Here is a 13,538-nt window from a genome sequence, read left to right as displayed (position 1 = left end):
AAAGTTAAAATACCACCCTAACTGTTGCAGCCATTTGGGGAGTGAACTAGCAGAAGATCTGACTTTCCTTCTGTCACTGTCTGTCCATAGCTCTGCCTTTTAAATAAATAAATAAAATCTTTTTAAGACAAGTTAAAATACCAAATGTTAAATAATTTTTTAAAGATTTATTTATTTATTTGAAAGTCAGAGGCCGGCGCTGTGGCTCAATAGGCTAATTCTCCGCTTGGGGCGCCAGCACACCGGGTTCTAGTCCCGGTCAGGGTGCCGGATTCTGTCCCGGTTGCCCCTCTTCCAGGCCAGCTCTCTGCTGTGGCCAGGGAGTGCAGTGGAGGATGGCCCAAGTGCTTGGGCCCTGCACTCGCATGGGAGACCAGGAGAAGCACCTGGCTCCTGGCTTCGGATCAGCGTGGTGTGCCAGCCGCAGCGTCCTGGCTGCGGCAGCCATTGGAGGTTGAACCAACGGTAAAGAAAGACCTTTCTCTCTGTCTCTCTCACTGTCCACTCTGCCTGTCAAAAAAAAAAAGAGTTACACAGAGAGAGAAGGAAAGGCAGAGAGAGAGAGAGAGAGAGAGAGGTCTTCCATCTACTGGTTCACTCCCCAGTTGGCCACAATGTCCAGAGCTGTGCCAATCCGAAGCCAGGAGCCAGGTACTTCTTCCAGGTCTCCCACGTGGATGCCCTTGGGTCTTGGGCCCCTCTTCTACTGCTATCCCAGGCCATAGCAGAGAGCTGGATGGGAAGTGGAGCAGCTAGACTCGAACCAGTACCCATATGGGATGCTGGCACTGCAGATGGCAGCTTCACCCACTACGCCACAGCGTCAGCCCCACTAAATAATTTTTAAAAGTAAATTGTACCGGGCCGGCGCCGCGGCTCACTAGGCTAATCCTCCGCCTAGCGGCGCCGGCACACCGGGTTCTAGTCCCGGTCGGGGCGCCGGATTCTGTCCCGGTTGCCCCTCTTCCAGGCCAGCCCTCTGCTGTGGCCAGGGAGTGCAGTGGAGGATGGCCCAGGTGCTTGGGCCCTGCACCCCATGGGAGACCAGGAAAAGCACCTGGCTCCTGGCTCCTGCCATCGGATCAGCAGCGGCGGCCATTGGAGGGTAAACCAACGGCAAAGGAAGACCTTTCTCTCTGTCTCTCTCTCACTGTCCACTCTGCCTGTCAAAAAAAAAAAAAAAAAAAAGTAAATTGTACCTTTCAGACTTAAAGACAACATGGCATCTGGGTTAGATGTTCCAGTGACCATCTCCCCAACTACTTTCACAAGAGCTATGGAAACCAGGGCAGAGACCACAGTGTCTGGTTTTAGTGTAAAGCGAAGAAGAATCACGTTGAAGAAGGCAGGAAGGAAAATGGTGCCTGTATCACTTTGACCTTAGATTTGAAACTCAGTGCTAGGTCTACCACAGTAAAACCTAGTGAAAGACAGGGCCCCACAGTCCCCTCTCAGACCAGTATTTGCACTACAACTTTTGGATCTCTCTTAGCCAAGGGATGAACTCTACCACACCTATTCAACCTCTGGCAGACAGTGGAGCAAGACTCCAATAGCAGGGAGCAGGGCAAGGAAGTGAGCACAGGACTCTGACTTGGAGCTCAGTGTTGGGCCTGCTGCAGTGAGATCCAGTGACAGAACCCAAAGGCTTCTAACCCCAGGCCAGTACTCACAGATAGACCCTCTAGATCTACCCCAGCATCAGGCAGAGCTATGCCTTGGTGAGATGGAGTCATCTCAGTTTTTAACACCAGCAGCTACATACACAGGCCTAGCACACACCCGAGACTGTGTACAATCTGGTGATAATTAGACCCTGATATGACCCATCTTAATATCAGCCAAAGCAGACAGGGGACTCCCTCCAATACCCCTTCCCCAACCTTGGGCAGAGAGGAAGTACAACTCGAACCACAGGATCGTAGGGTGGGAAAATGAGTTCGGGAAATTGTGTTGGAACTTAGTGCCAGTCTCTCTACTGTGAGGCCTAGCACCAGGCCTCTATCACAAGGGCAGAATTCACACACGGAGCCTCTATACCTGCCATGAGGCAGAGAGCTGCACCACAGTAGGATGGATTTATATGTCAGCTAGCATCACTACTAGTCTTATGTAGGCCTGGTGAGCACCTACAAGACTATGAAAGGCCCCAAGAAAGCAAGACTAACGTGGGACCCAAGGAACTGCCTCCACTATTCCCCTTCCTACCTCAGGCAGACAGCAAGGAGTACAACTTAAGCAGTGGGGAGTAGGGTCTGAAAGTGAGCACAGGACAGTATCTTGGGACTCTGTTCTGGGCAGGTAAAAGTCAACACTGGGCAGATGCCACTTCAGTGCAAATCCATGGCCCAAGTCAATTGAACTTATTTGCAAGCCAGCATTGCTTATTGCTGTTTCTGGCAGTTTTGGGCCATGATTCCACCTTAGCATCAGTAAGTCTATAGCAGCCTGAGTCTCAGTTCTGCTTCTACTACTAGGCTGCGTAGATGTAAGCTCCAGGTGTGATCCAGCTTTCTGAGTCATGGGACTTCCCACTTCATTCCTCCCCCAACCCATAAAGCAGAATACAAAAACAGTAACTGTTCACTTGGAGGAAGAAATGAGAGGTGGGTGTTGACATTCCGTATTAAACTGGAGTTGGTGCCCCTAATGGTGAGGTCCAGAGTAAAGTAGAATCCCACAGATCAGAAACTACGCACAAATCTGGATATACACAAGGCACAGGAACCAGCTTACAGGAATAGATGAAGTCTTTTATTCTGAACAGCACAGTAACTGATGATTTGGGATAAATCTGGGATGAGTCACCACTAGTGCTGAAATAGTAAAAATACATCAAAGACACAAAGAAACCTCAAATTAGAGCATCATAGAATATTAAAATAGTGGAAGGGTCCACAGACTCAAAGTAAATAAACAGGCTGCTTAAATTTTTTGCAAGGACAGGAAACAAAGATCACAAAGAACAGAAAAACATATCTAATCCTACAATACACGGGTGACATTATATACCAACAAGCATAAAGAACCTTCAGAAAACCATGACTTCACCGAATAAACAAAATAAAGTACCAGAAACAGGCAAAAAATTTCAAATGAAGAACTCAAAATTGCTGTTTTAAGGAAACCCAAGAGCTTTAGGAAAACACAATTAAATATTTTAATAGAGAAACTTAATAGGAAGATAGAAGCAATTGCAAAAACAAACAAACAAACAATGCTCACTTTGGTAACACATATACTAAAAAAAAATCAAACATAAGTCCATGAGCAAAACAATACATTAAGCAAAATTAAAAACATGATTGAAGGTATCAATAGCAGACTAAATTAAACAGAAGAAAGACTCAGTGAACTCAAAGACTGGCTATCTGAAAATATATAGCTGGAAGAGAAAAAAAGAAAAAATGAAGAGAAATGGAGGATCCTCACAGAAAATTGGAAATAGCATGAAATGAACAAATATCCAAGTAACTGGGATTCAAGAGGGACCTGAGAAGGCCAAAGGGATACAAAGCATATCAAAGAGTTAATAAGAGAAAATTTTCCAGACCTAGAAAAGGTATAGCTATCCAGGTACAGAAAGACCAGAAGTCAACAGTTAAATTCAGCTCAACCAAGTCTATCCAAGACACTATCATCAATTTCTCCAAGGTTAAAAATAATATGATTCTCAACACTACAAGAAAAAAGAAACAAACTCATCATTTTGCCCCAATTCATTTGACTACCAACCTGTTGTACAAGAAATATTAAAAGGAATTCTTCAAACAGGCAGGAAGTGATGCTAATAGATAACAAGAAAATGAAGGGGCTGGCATTGTGGCACAGAAGGTAAAGCTGCCACCTGCAATGCCAGCATCCCACATGGGTGCAGGTTTGAGTCCCAGCTGCTCCCCTTCCAAGCAAGCTCTCTGCTAATGCACCTGGGAAAGCAGCAGTAGATGGCCCAAGTGCTTGGGCCACTGGACCCATGTGGGAGACCCAGATGAAGCTCCTGGCTCCTGCTTTGGCTTGGCCTAGCCCTGGCTGTTGTGGCCATATGGGGAGTGAACCAGTGGATGGAAATTCTCTCTCTCTCTCTCTCTTTCTCCCTCTCTCTTTCTGTAACTCTGCCTTTCAAATAAATAAATCTTAAAAAAAAAGCAGAAGAAAATAAAGTAAATAAAAAGAAGTAAAAAGAGACAAGGAAGCTCATTATATAATCAAAAAGGGTCAACTCAGCAAGAGGAAATTACAGTTATAATACATGCATACCCAAATATATAAAGCAAATATTAATGGATTAAAAAGAAGTAAACTTCAATACAATATTTGTGGGTGATTTTAACACCTCATTTTCAGCAATGGACATTTCATCCAGACAGAAAATCAATAAACAACAGAGTTAAGCAGAACCCTAGATCAACTGAGCCTAATGGAGAGCTACAGAATATTCCATGTAACAGCCACAAAATACACATTCTTCTCAACGACACTTGGAACATGGAACATTCTCAGGATAGATTATAGGGTACATAAAAAAAAAAAGTCTCAATAAATTTTTTTAAAGATTTATTTGAGTATTTGAGAGGCAGAATCACAGAGAGACGGAGAGACAGAGAAAGGTCTTCCGTCTGCTGGTTCACTCCCCCAATGGCTGCAACAGCCTGAGCTGGGCTGATCCAAAGCCAGGAGCCAGGAGCTTCTTCCAGGTCTCCCACTTGGGTGCAGGGGTCCAAGCACTAGGGCCATCTTCCACTGCTCTCCCAGGCCATAGCAGAGAGCTGGATTGGAAGTGGAGCAGCCAGGTCTTGAACCAGTGCCCATACGGGATGCCAGCATTGCAGGCAGATGCTTAACCTACTATGCCACAGTAGTGGCCCCTATGTATCATTTTAAAATATAAACATAAGGGGCAGGCATTGTTGCACAACGGATTAAGCTGCCGCTTGAGACACCCACATTTTCTTTTAAAAGATTTTATTTATTTATTTGAAAGGCAGAGTTACAGAGAAGCAGAGACAGAGAGAGAGAGGTCTTCCACCCGCTGGTTCACTCCCCAGATGGTCACAATGGCCGGAGCTGTGCTGATCCAAAGCCAGGAGCCAGGAGTTTCCTCTGGGTCTCCCACGTGGTGCAGGGGCCCAAGGAATTGGACCACCTTCTAATGCTTTCCCAGGCCATGGTAGAGAGCTGGATTGGAAGTGGAGCATCTGGGACTCGAACCAGCGCCTATATGGTATGCCAGCACTTCAAATGCTGGCCACGAAACACCCATATCTTATACTTTAGTCCTGGCTACTCTGTTTGCAATGCAGCTTGCTGCTAACGTGTACTCAGAAAGGCAGTCGAAGATGGCTCAAGTATTGGGGCCCATGCCACTCACACAGGAGACCTGAATGGAGTTCCAAGCTCCTGGCTTCAGCCTGGCCCAGCCAGAGCTGTTATTGGCATTTGGGAAATGACCCACGAGATGGCAGCTCACTCTCTCCCTCTTTCTCTGCTTTTCAAATACATAAACATGTAAAAAATAAAATAACTCCAAAAATTTCTACTAAATAAAAAGATAGGCCGGCGCTGTGGCTCAATAGGCTAATCCTCCGCCAGTGGTGCCGGCACACCAGGTTCTAGTCCCTGTTGCCCCTCTTCCAGGCCAGCTCTCTGCTGTGGCCAGGAATGCAGTGGAGGATGGGCCAAGTCCTTGGGCCCTGCACCCCATGGGAGACCAGGAGAAGTACCTGGCTCCTGCCATCGGATCAGCGTGGTACGCCAGCTGCAGCGGCCACTAGAGGGTGAACCAACAGGTAAAGGAAGACCTTTCTGTCTGTCTCTCTCTCTCACTGTCCACTCTGCCTGTCAAAAAAAAAAAAAAGATAATGGTGACATATAGTCCTCAGAATTCAGATTTTACAGGGATTTAATCTACAGACAATATAACAAAGTATAAATGCTGGAGCGGGTGTTTGGTTGAGGTGCTGCTTGGCACAATCACATCCCATACTGGCTGCCAGGGTTTGAGTCCTAGCTCCTGATTCTAGCTTCCTGCTAATGTAGACTTGGGGATGCACAAGTGATAGCTCCAGTACTTGGGATCATGTGAATCATGTGGGAGACAGAGATGGAGATCCAGGCTTATGGCTTTGCCTGGCCCAACCCTAGCTGCTGCGGGCATCTGAGAACTAAACTGGAGGATGGGAGCTCTGTCTGTCTCTGAAATAAATTAAACAAATACACAGATAAATAAATAAAGATTTATTTATTTGAAAGGCAGAGTTACAGAGAGAGAAGGAGAGACAGAATCTTCCATTCACTGGTTCATCCCCCAAATGGCCAGGTGCATTAGCAGGGAACTGGAAGTGAAGTAGTTGTGATTCTGGCATCCATGAGGACTCAGAGAGAAAGACTTTGGAATGAGGTAAAAAAAAAGTCATCAGAAAAGCCTTTCTATGGACAACTTCTAGTAAAGTGAATAATCAGATTTGCTTCTAAAGAATGGAAGCGGAAAACTATTATGGAGGAAACTCTCAGGGGAAATCAGTTTACAGAAGTTATTGTGGTATAATTAAACATCTCAGAGATGAAAAATAAAATTCCACTATATCAGAGGTGGGGTCATTTGGATATTTAGAACATCATTCATGGGCCATACAAAATGATCAACTTAAAAATTAGCCTGCTATAGGTTTACTGAATTGAGTCCCACCTGCAGTTGCCTTGGCAGGGCCAGACCAAATGATTTTATAGGCCTTATATGATCCACAGGCTGGATGGTCCCTACTTTGCACTATATCATTACTCAGCTTTTGAAAAGGAGATAATAAACAAGTACCAAATAATATTTGAAATTATTAAAAGGTTACATAACAAAAAGTAAAGCTAAATTTTAAGTCTTGAAACCATTATTTATGAAGAATATAAAAGATCATATGTCAAAATCAAACACTGAAGAGCACAGATTGGTCCAGTGATTTATGTTCACTTAGTTCACAATTCATTCTTAGGGCCTCTTTGCAGATATACCTTTTTGATTTGCAATGTCTTCTCAAATAATGAATGACAGCAAACAGCACCCAACAGCAAATATAAAAGGAAGAAATTGGCTGAAACTATTGCTGCTACACAATCTTGGTAAAAATTATTTTTAAAATATTTTTAAAATCTTTATTTATTTTCACTTATTTAAAAGGCAGAAAAAATCAGAGAGAAAGGCAAGGAGAGAAAGAGAGGGAGAGAGAGCAAGCTCGATCTTCCATCCATTGGTTTACTGCCCCATCCATTGGTTTACTGCCCAAATGCCCACAACAGCCAGGGCTGGGCCATGATCAACCCAGGAACTGAGAACTCCATTCAGGTCTCCCATGTTGGTGGCAAGGACACAAACACTTGAGTCATCTTCTGCTTCCTCCCAGGGTGCATATTGCCAGAAAACTGGATCTGAAGTGGAGCTACCAAGACTTGAGCCAGGCATTCCAAATGTGATGTGAGTCCCAAGCACTCAGCCAAATACTTGCCCCTGGTAAAATTCTTAATAGCTCCAAATCTAATTCCTTATCAGTTAAATGAAGATAAACTTATTCCTTCTCTCACAGGGCTTTGTATTTTAAAAATTGCAAGAATTTTTAGCAGAACTTAATTTGATGTGATGCCCAACACATCAAAAAGTACTCCCTAAGTATTAGTTCCTGGGGCCGGCGGTATGGCACAGTGGGTAGAGCCGTTGCCTGCAGTGCCGGCATCCCATATGGGCACCAGTTCCAGTTCTAGCTGCTCCACTTCCAATCCAGCTCTCTGCCATGGCCTGGAAAAGCAGTGGAAGATGGCCCAAGTCCTTGGGTCCCTGCACCCTCGCGGGAGACCCAGAGGAAGCTCCTGGCTCCTGGCTTTGGACCGGCGCAACTCCGGCCGTTTCGGCCATCTGGGGAGTGAACCAGCGGGTGGAAGACCTCTCTCTCTCTGCCTCTGCCTCTCTGTAACTCTGACTTTCAAGTAAACAAATAAAATCTTAAAAAAAAGTATTAGTTCCCTTCGATTTCATACACAATCATTGAAAATTGCTATCACTACTATGCCACCCAAACTGCTTTTCTCAAGGTCAATGGATCTATTCTTGATCTTCAATCTATCTGCTCTCTCAGTTGATGAGTCTTTCCAAGGCCCACTCCTGAGTCCTTTCTCTGGTTTACTTACTCTTACTCCCTGGGGAATTTCATCTAATTCCATTGCTTCACTTCCCAACTCCTGCCCAACAAACTCTAGTCCCAGACATTTACCCCGATGGTCTACCTAGTAGTTTAACTTGGTTGTCTTACAACAATGGTATTCAAAGCTGCAGTTCTATGTTAGTTATTCACAAGGAGATAAGAAACTTGAGCTAGAATGCAAATTATGTACTGCTTTCTACAGTGAAAGCCTTCTTATTTTTTAAAGTGTTTAAAAATTTATTTGAAATAGTTATAGAGGGAGTGAGAGAGAGAAATGTTCCACCTGCTGGCTCACTCTCCAAATGGCTACAAAGGCCAGGGCTGGGCCAGGCAGCCAGGAGATTCTGCCAGGAGGGGCCCAAGCACTTGGCCATCCTCTGCTGCTTTCCCAGGCCACTAGCATGGAGCAGGATCGGAAGTGGAGCAGTCAGGACATGAACCAGCACCCATATGAGATGTTGGCATCATAGGAATCAGCTTAACCTGCTACACCAGAATGCCAGTCTATGTCAGTATCAGTGACCTAACAGATGTTTCAAATTCAATACATCTAAACCCCAAAATTTGATTTATCCCTCAAAACATACTACCACCACCAGCACCTGCAAGGTTTCCCCATCTTACTCAGTAGCAAAACTTCTACCACCTCCTCCCCAGCTACCACCAGGATCCAGTAAAAACACAATCACTTCTCTCTTGGGTGACTATATCTCCTATCTGGTCAGTCTCCACACTTCCACCTTTGCCATCCCAGTCTGTTCTAACTTAACACACAGTGATCCTTCGGAAATTTAAAAGAGATTGTGTCATGCTTCTGCTGAAAATCTTCCAATGGCTGATCTCACAGCAAAAATTAGAATCTACAGGAGTCTACAAGGGCCTACCAATCTTTCAGTGCCCCATTAAATCTCTGACCTCACATCCTATCACTCTCTAGCTATATTGGCCTCCAGATTTTTGTGTGGTCAACATTCTCACTTCCTTCAGGTATTTGTTTAAATGTCGATCTCTGTGTGACTTAATCATTCCATGTAAAATGTAAACACCAATTTTATAACATACAATATATTGTCACTAACTAGGGTCACTGTGATGTATAATAGATCTTCAGCACTTACTCTTCCTAACTGGGACTTTGCACTCTTTGACCAACATCGTCTGCCTTTTCTTCACACTTACCCCATAATTGTATACAAGGATACTCCAAAGAGCCCATAGAAAATGGAATTAAAGATAACCATACTCGGGCTGGCGCTGTGGCGCAGCAGGCTAATGCCCTGGCCTGAAGCACTGGCATCCTATATGGGCGCCGGTTCCAGACCTGGCTGCTCCATTTCCAATCCAGTTCTCTGCCATGGCCTGGAAAGCAGTAGAAGATGGCCCTAGTCCTTGGACCCCTGCACCTGTGCGGGAGACCTGGAGGAAACTCCTGGCTCCTGGCTTCAGATCGGTACAGCTCTGGCCGTTGCAGCCAGTTGGGGAGTGAACCATCTGATGGAGGACCTCTCTCTCTCTCTCTCTCTCTCTCTTTCTGCCTCTCCTCTCTGTGTAACTCTTTCAAATAAATAAATCTTAAAAAAAAAGAGATAACCATACTTTAGTGAAAAAAATTTTGGAATTCCATGCAGTAATTTTGTAATAAGCATTTCCAGGATATTTTGAAAACCCCTTGTTACAATGATTGTGAATTAAGAGAACAGTAAACACTACTCCCAGTCCAAAGTATTCCTATGTCTCTTTCTCTTTCCCTGCTCCTTATATTTTTCCTCATAAACCTACTTTTAACATATTCTACAGTTACTTAGTTTGCCTGGTGTCTGTCTTGCCCCACTACAAAGTAAGTTCCACAAGGGAAGGGATCTTGTATGCTTTTGTCTCTTATGTATCTCAACTACTTAAGATAGTATCAAGTGCATACTGGGCTCTCAATAAATCTTTGCTAATCAATGATGTACTTATTTCTGTCCACTCTCCCCACCCCAATTAAAATGGGAGCTCGATGAAGGCAGTGATTCAGTTCGTTAATGTTGTGCTGTCTGTGATTCTAACTCTGGCTGGAATATAGAAAATGGTCTGTGTGCATTTTTGTACTTATTTAATTTAGCCATGTTGCATCTTAAAGAAAGCTGGAAAAGATTTTAGAACAAAACTTTAAAAATGAGAAGAGGGTTAACTGTTTCTCCTGTTTCATAAGGCAGTGATTTCAACCTATTCCACTCTTTGTCTAATCACAAATGGCCCAGCCCCTTGTTTCTGACCCTCCTACTTCACCTAAGAGTACTTCATTGCTTCATATGGCCCTTCTGGACTCCCTCCAACCTGCAAAGAGGAAGGATTCCAACCCCTTTCTGGCCCTAACAGTGATCTCTCCCCCTCTTGCATGTTTAGCACCTCCCATCCTTTTCGGGACTGTAAACCCTGTTTTCACATCAAGCAATTCTCCTTCCTTCCACCAACATCATACACAAATCACACTCACTTCTCAACTTCCTATTATCTGGCTTCTTTCCATCTCCAGTATTTCACTAAAATGCTTTCTCAAATGTCTTTGACATTTTTCTACTGTTCCTTCTCAGTCTCCATTACCTGTGTGCATCCTTTCCTTTCTGGCTGTTAAATATAAAGATTCCAGATGTGCTCAAGTGTCTCTTTTTTCCATATACACCCCTCTCTATGCACACAGCTATCCCTCAGGTGTCTGGTTACAAGGGGAGAGACCATCAGCAGGGATCACAAGCCACAAATGCATATGCTCTAATTATTGAGGCCTGTGAGAAACAAGGTTATACTTTAAGGTCACAAAGAGGGCCTTCGGCTTCCAGGAAGAGCCACCAGAAAAAGAGAACATCTCTGCAAAGTATCGTAACGGTTCTCACAAATGAGCCTTTTTTAGTTTTCCAGTGCTGTGAGACTGTGGAAGTAGACACAGCATGCCAAGAAAACCCTTTTTGGACAAAAATCAGAGTTGTCATCCTTGTCTTAGTCTTGTGACACTAAGACCAGCTTACTGGGGCACTCTGGTGCAAGACAGAATGCAGAATATATTCTCTAGTCACTTTCAGTTGATTCACACATTCTTGTCATTTATGAAGGCATCAAGCAAGACAGTAGCATGGTTCTAAGCTAAGCATGGTTGCCCTATCGGCAATGAGCTTGCGAAGTAGATGGGAAAGGGCAGAGACCATTAGATCATCAGCCAAGCAAATGATTCACACAAATGTGTCGTTTCCAGCCTTCTACTCACAAGTGTTAAAGACTCAAGGCTCTTGCTTCAGCAACCTCATGTAGAAATATGCCACCCATTTCTACTGCTTTACAGGGAGCATCTATCATTTTCTAGATTCACAGTGACTGCAAGTAGTATAGCCTCAGCAAGGATTAACTTTCTATACTGTACGTTCTGGTATTTGCCCCAAGTACGATCCCTACACTTTTGCACTGAATTATTTGCATTTGGTTCTTTAATAATTTTTCCCCCACACTTTAATTTCATCTTTCTATCAGGATTTAAATTGCTTTGCCGGCGCCGCGGCTCACTAGGCTAATCCTCTGCCTGTGGCGCCGGCACCCCGGGTTCTAGTCCCGGTCGGGGCACCGCATTCTGTCCTGGTCGCTCCTCTTCCTGTCGAGCTCTCTGCTGTGGCCCGGGAGGGCAGTGGAGGATGGCCCAGGTACTTGGGCCCTGCACCCGCATGGGAGACCAGGAGAAGCACCTGGTTCCTGGCTTCGGATCAGCGTGGTGCGCCGGCCACAGTGGCCATTGGAGGGTGAACCAACGGAAAAAGGAAGACCTTTCTCTCTGCCTCTCTCTCTCACTGTCCACTCTGCCTGTCAAAAAAAAAAAAAAAAAAAAGATTTAAATTGCTGTTACTGCTGCATTGCAAACTTCTCAGATCTTCTCTCTTGAGAGGGGAATTAAATTATTCTCTGGATTCTGAAGCTTTTGGGGTGACTACTTCAGAGACGGTTAAGAGGTTTTTTTCCTAAGCTCTTAGGAAGTTTCTTTTTGCCACAAAACTTTCTAACATTTTCATTCTAACTTACTACTATATAGACTAATTATTCAGGACTGTGGTGATTCAAACTTCCTTTCATAAGCAATTTATTTAGTTCTTTGTGGCTGATGGCACTATCGTGGAAGAAATCTGAGTACTGACAGTGATGCAAAGCATACCAAGGTTTACAGGACTATGTTGAGTTATAAAAACCACCTTTATTGGGGCTGGCGCCGCAGCTCACTAGGTTAATCCTCCACCTGCAGCGCCGGCACCCCAGGTTCTAGTCCCGGTTGGGGCGCCGGATTCTGCCCAGTTGCTCCTCTTCCAGTCCAGCTCTCTGCTGTGGCCAGGGAAGGCAGTGGAGGATGGCCCAAGTGCTTGGGCCCTGCACCCGCATGGGAGACCAGGAGGAAGCACCTGGCTCCTGGCTTCAGCTTGGTGCAGTACACCAGCCGTAGCAGCCATTTGGGGGGTGAACCAATGGAAAAGGAAGACCTTTCTCTCTGTTTCTCTCTCTCTCACTGTCTAACTCTGCCTGTAAAAAAAAAAAAAAAACACCTTTATTGGGACATTAATGAGCCAACTGAAGAATCTGAGTAAGGTTAAAAATTTAAATAAGAGTATCAATTTCCCAATTTTGATAAATGTACTATGACTATGCAAGAAAATATCTGTGTCCAGGAAATTCATGCTTAAAAAGTATTTAGGAGCCAATGGTCTTCAATTCACTTTCTAATATTTGAGAGAAAACACACTCAGATAAATATATATATATATATTTATATATGTAGAAAGAATGACAGCAAATGCTGCAAAATTGTTAACATTTGGCAAATTTGGAAGAAGAAGATTGAGGTATTCCTTAACTATTTTATCAACTTTAAGTGTGTACTTTGTCAAAATAAAAGTTTAAAACTTCTGGGGCCAGCGCTGTGGTGTAATCGGCTAAGCCTCCGTCTGTGGCACCAGCATCCCATATGGGCACCAGTTCATATTTTGGTTGCTCCTCTTCTGATCCAGCTCACTGCTGTGGCCTGGGAAAGCAGTGGAAGATGGCCCAAGGCCTTGGGCCCCTGCACTCGTGTGACAGACCCAGAAGAAGCTCCAGGCTCCTGATTTCAGATGAGCCCAGCTCTAGCTGTTCCAGCCATTTGGGGAGTGCACCAGCAGATGGAAGACCTCTCTGTCTCTCCCTCTCTCTGTAACTATACCTCTCAAGTAAATAAATAAAAATCTTTTTTAAAAAAGGTTTAAAACTTCTTTATTATTATTATTATTATTGACAGGCAGAGTGGATAGTGAGAAAGAAAGAGAGAAAGGTCTTCCTTTTGCCGCTGGTTCACCCTCCAATGGCCAC

At 44.3% G+C, this 13,538-nt stretch overlaps 1 protein-coding gene across 5 annotated transcripts in view; it reads right to left on the bottom strand.

The window, feature by feature from the left end:
* The window catches only part of BRCC3 (BRCA1/BRCA2-containing complex subunit 3), a 43,812-nt gene that overhangs the window by 17,976 nt on the left and 12,298 nt on the right, over positions 1-13,538 (bottom strand). The window contains exon 6 of one of the 5 annotated variants that reach the window (XM_089324584.1): positions 2,737-6,385. The exons of 3 other annotated variants lie outside the window; for them this stretch is intronic. In XM_089324584.1, the coding sequence (XP_089180710.1) occupies positions 6,162-6,385 (224 nt within the window). In that variant the 3' untranslated portion in view covers positions 2,737-6,161. Of the gene's footprint in view, positions 1-2,736; positions 6,386-6,603; positions 12,012-13,538 lie in introns of those variants that run through there. One more of the 5 variants, XM_089324583.1, reaches the window with a different exon arrangement.

This window comes from Oryctolagus cuniculus, chromosome X, assembly GCF_051225735.1.
Source record: "Oryctolagus cuniculus isolate XC-2025 breed Fujian yellow rabbit chromosome X, ASM5122573v1, whole genome shotgun sequence".
NCBI lineage: Eukaryota > Metazoa > Chordata > Mammalia > Lagomorpha > Leporidae > Oryctolagus > Oryctolagus cuniculus.
The sequence above is the reverse complement of the archived record's forward strand: the minus strand, read 5'-3'. Positions and strand labels throughout refer to the sequence as shown.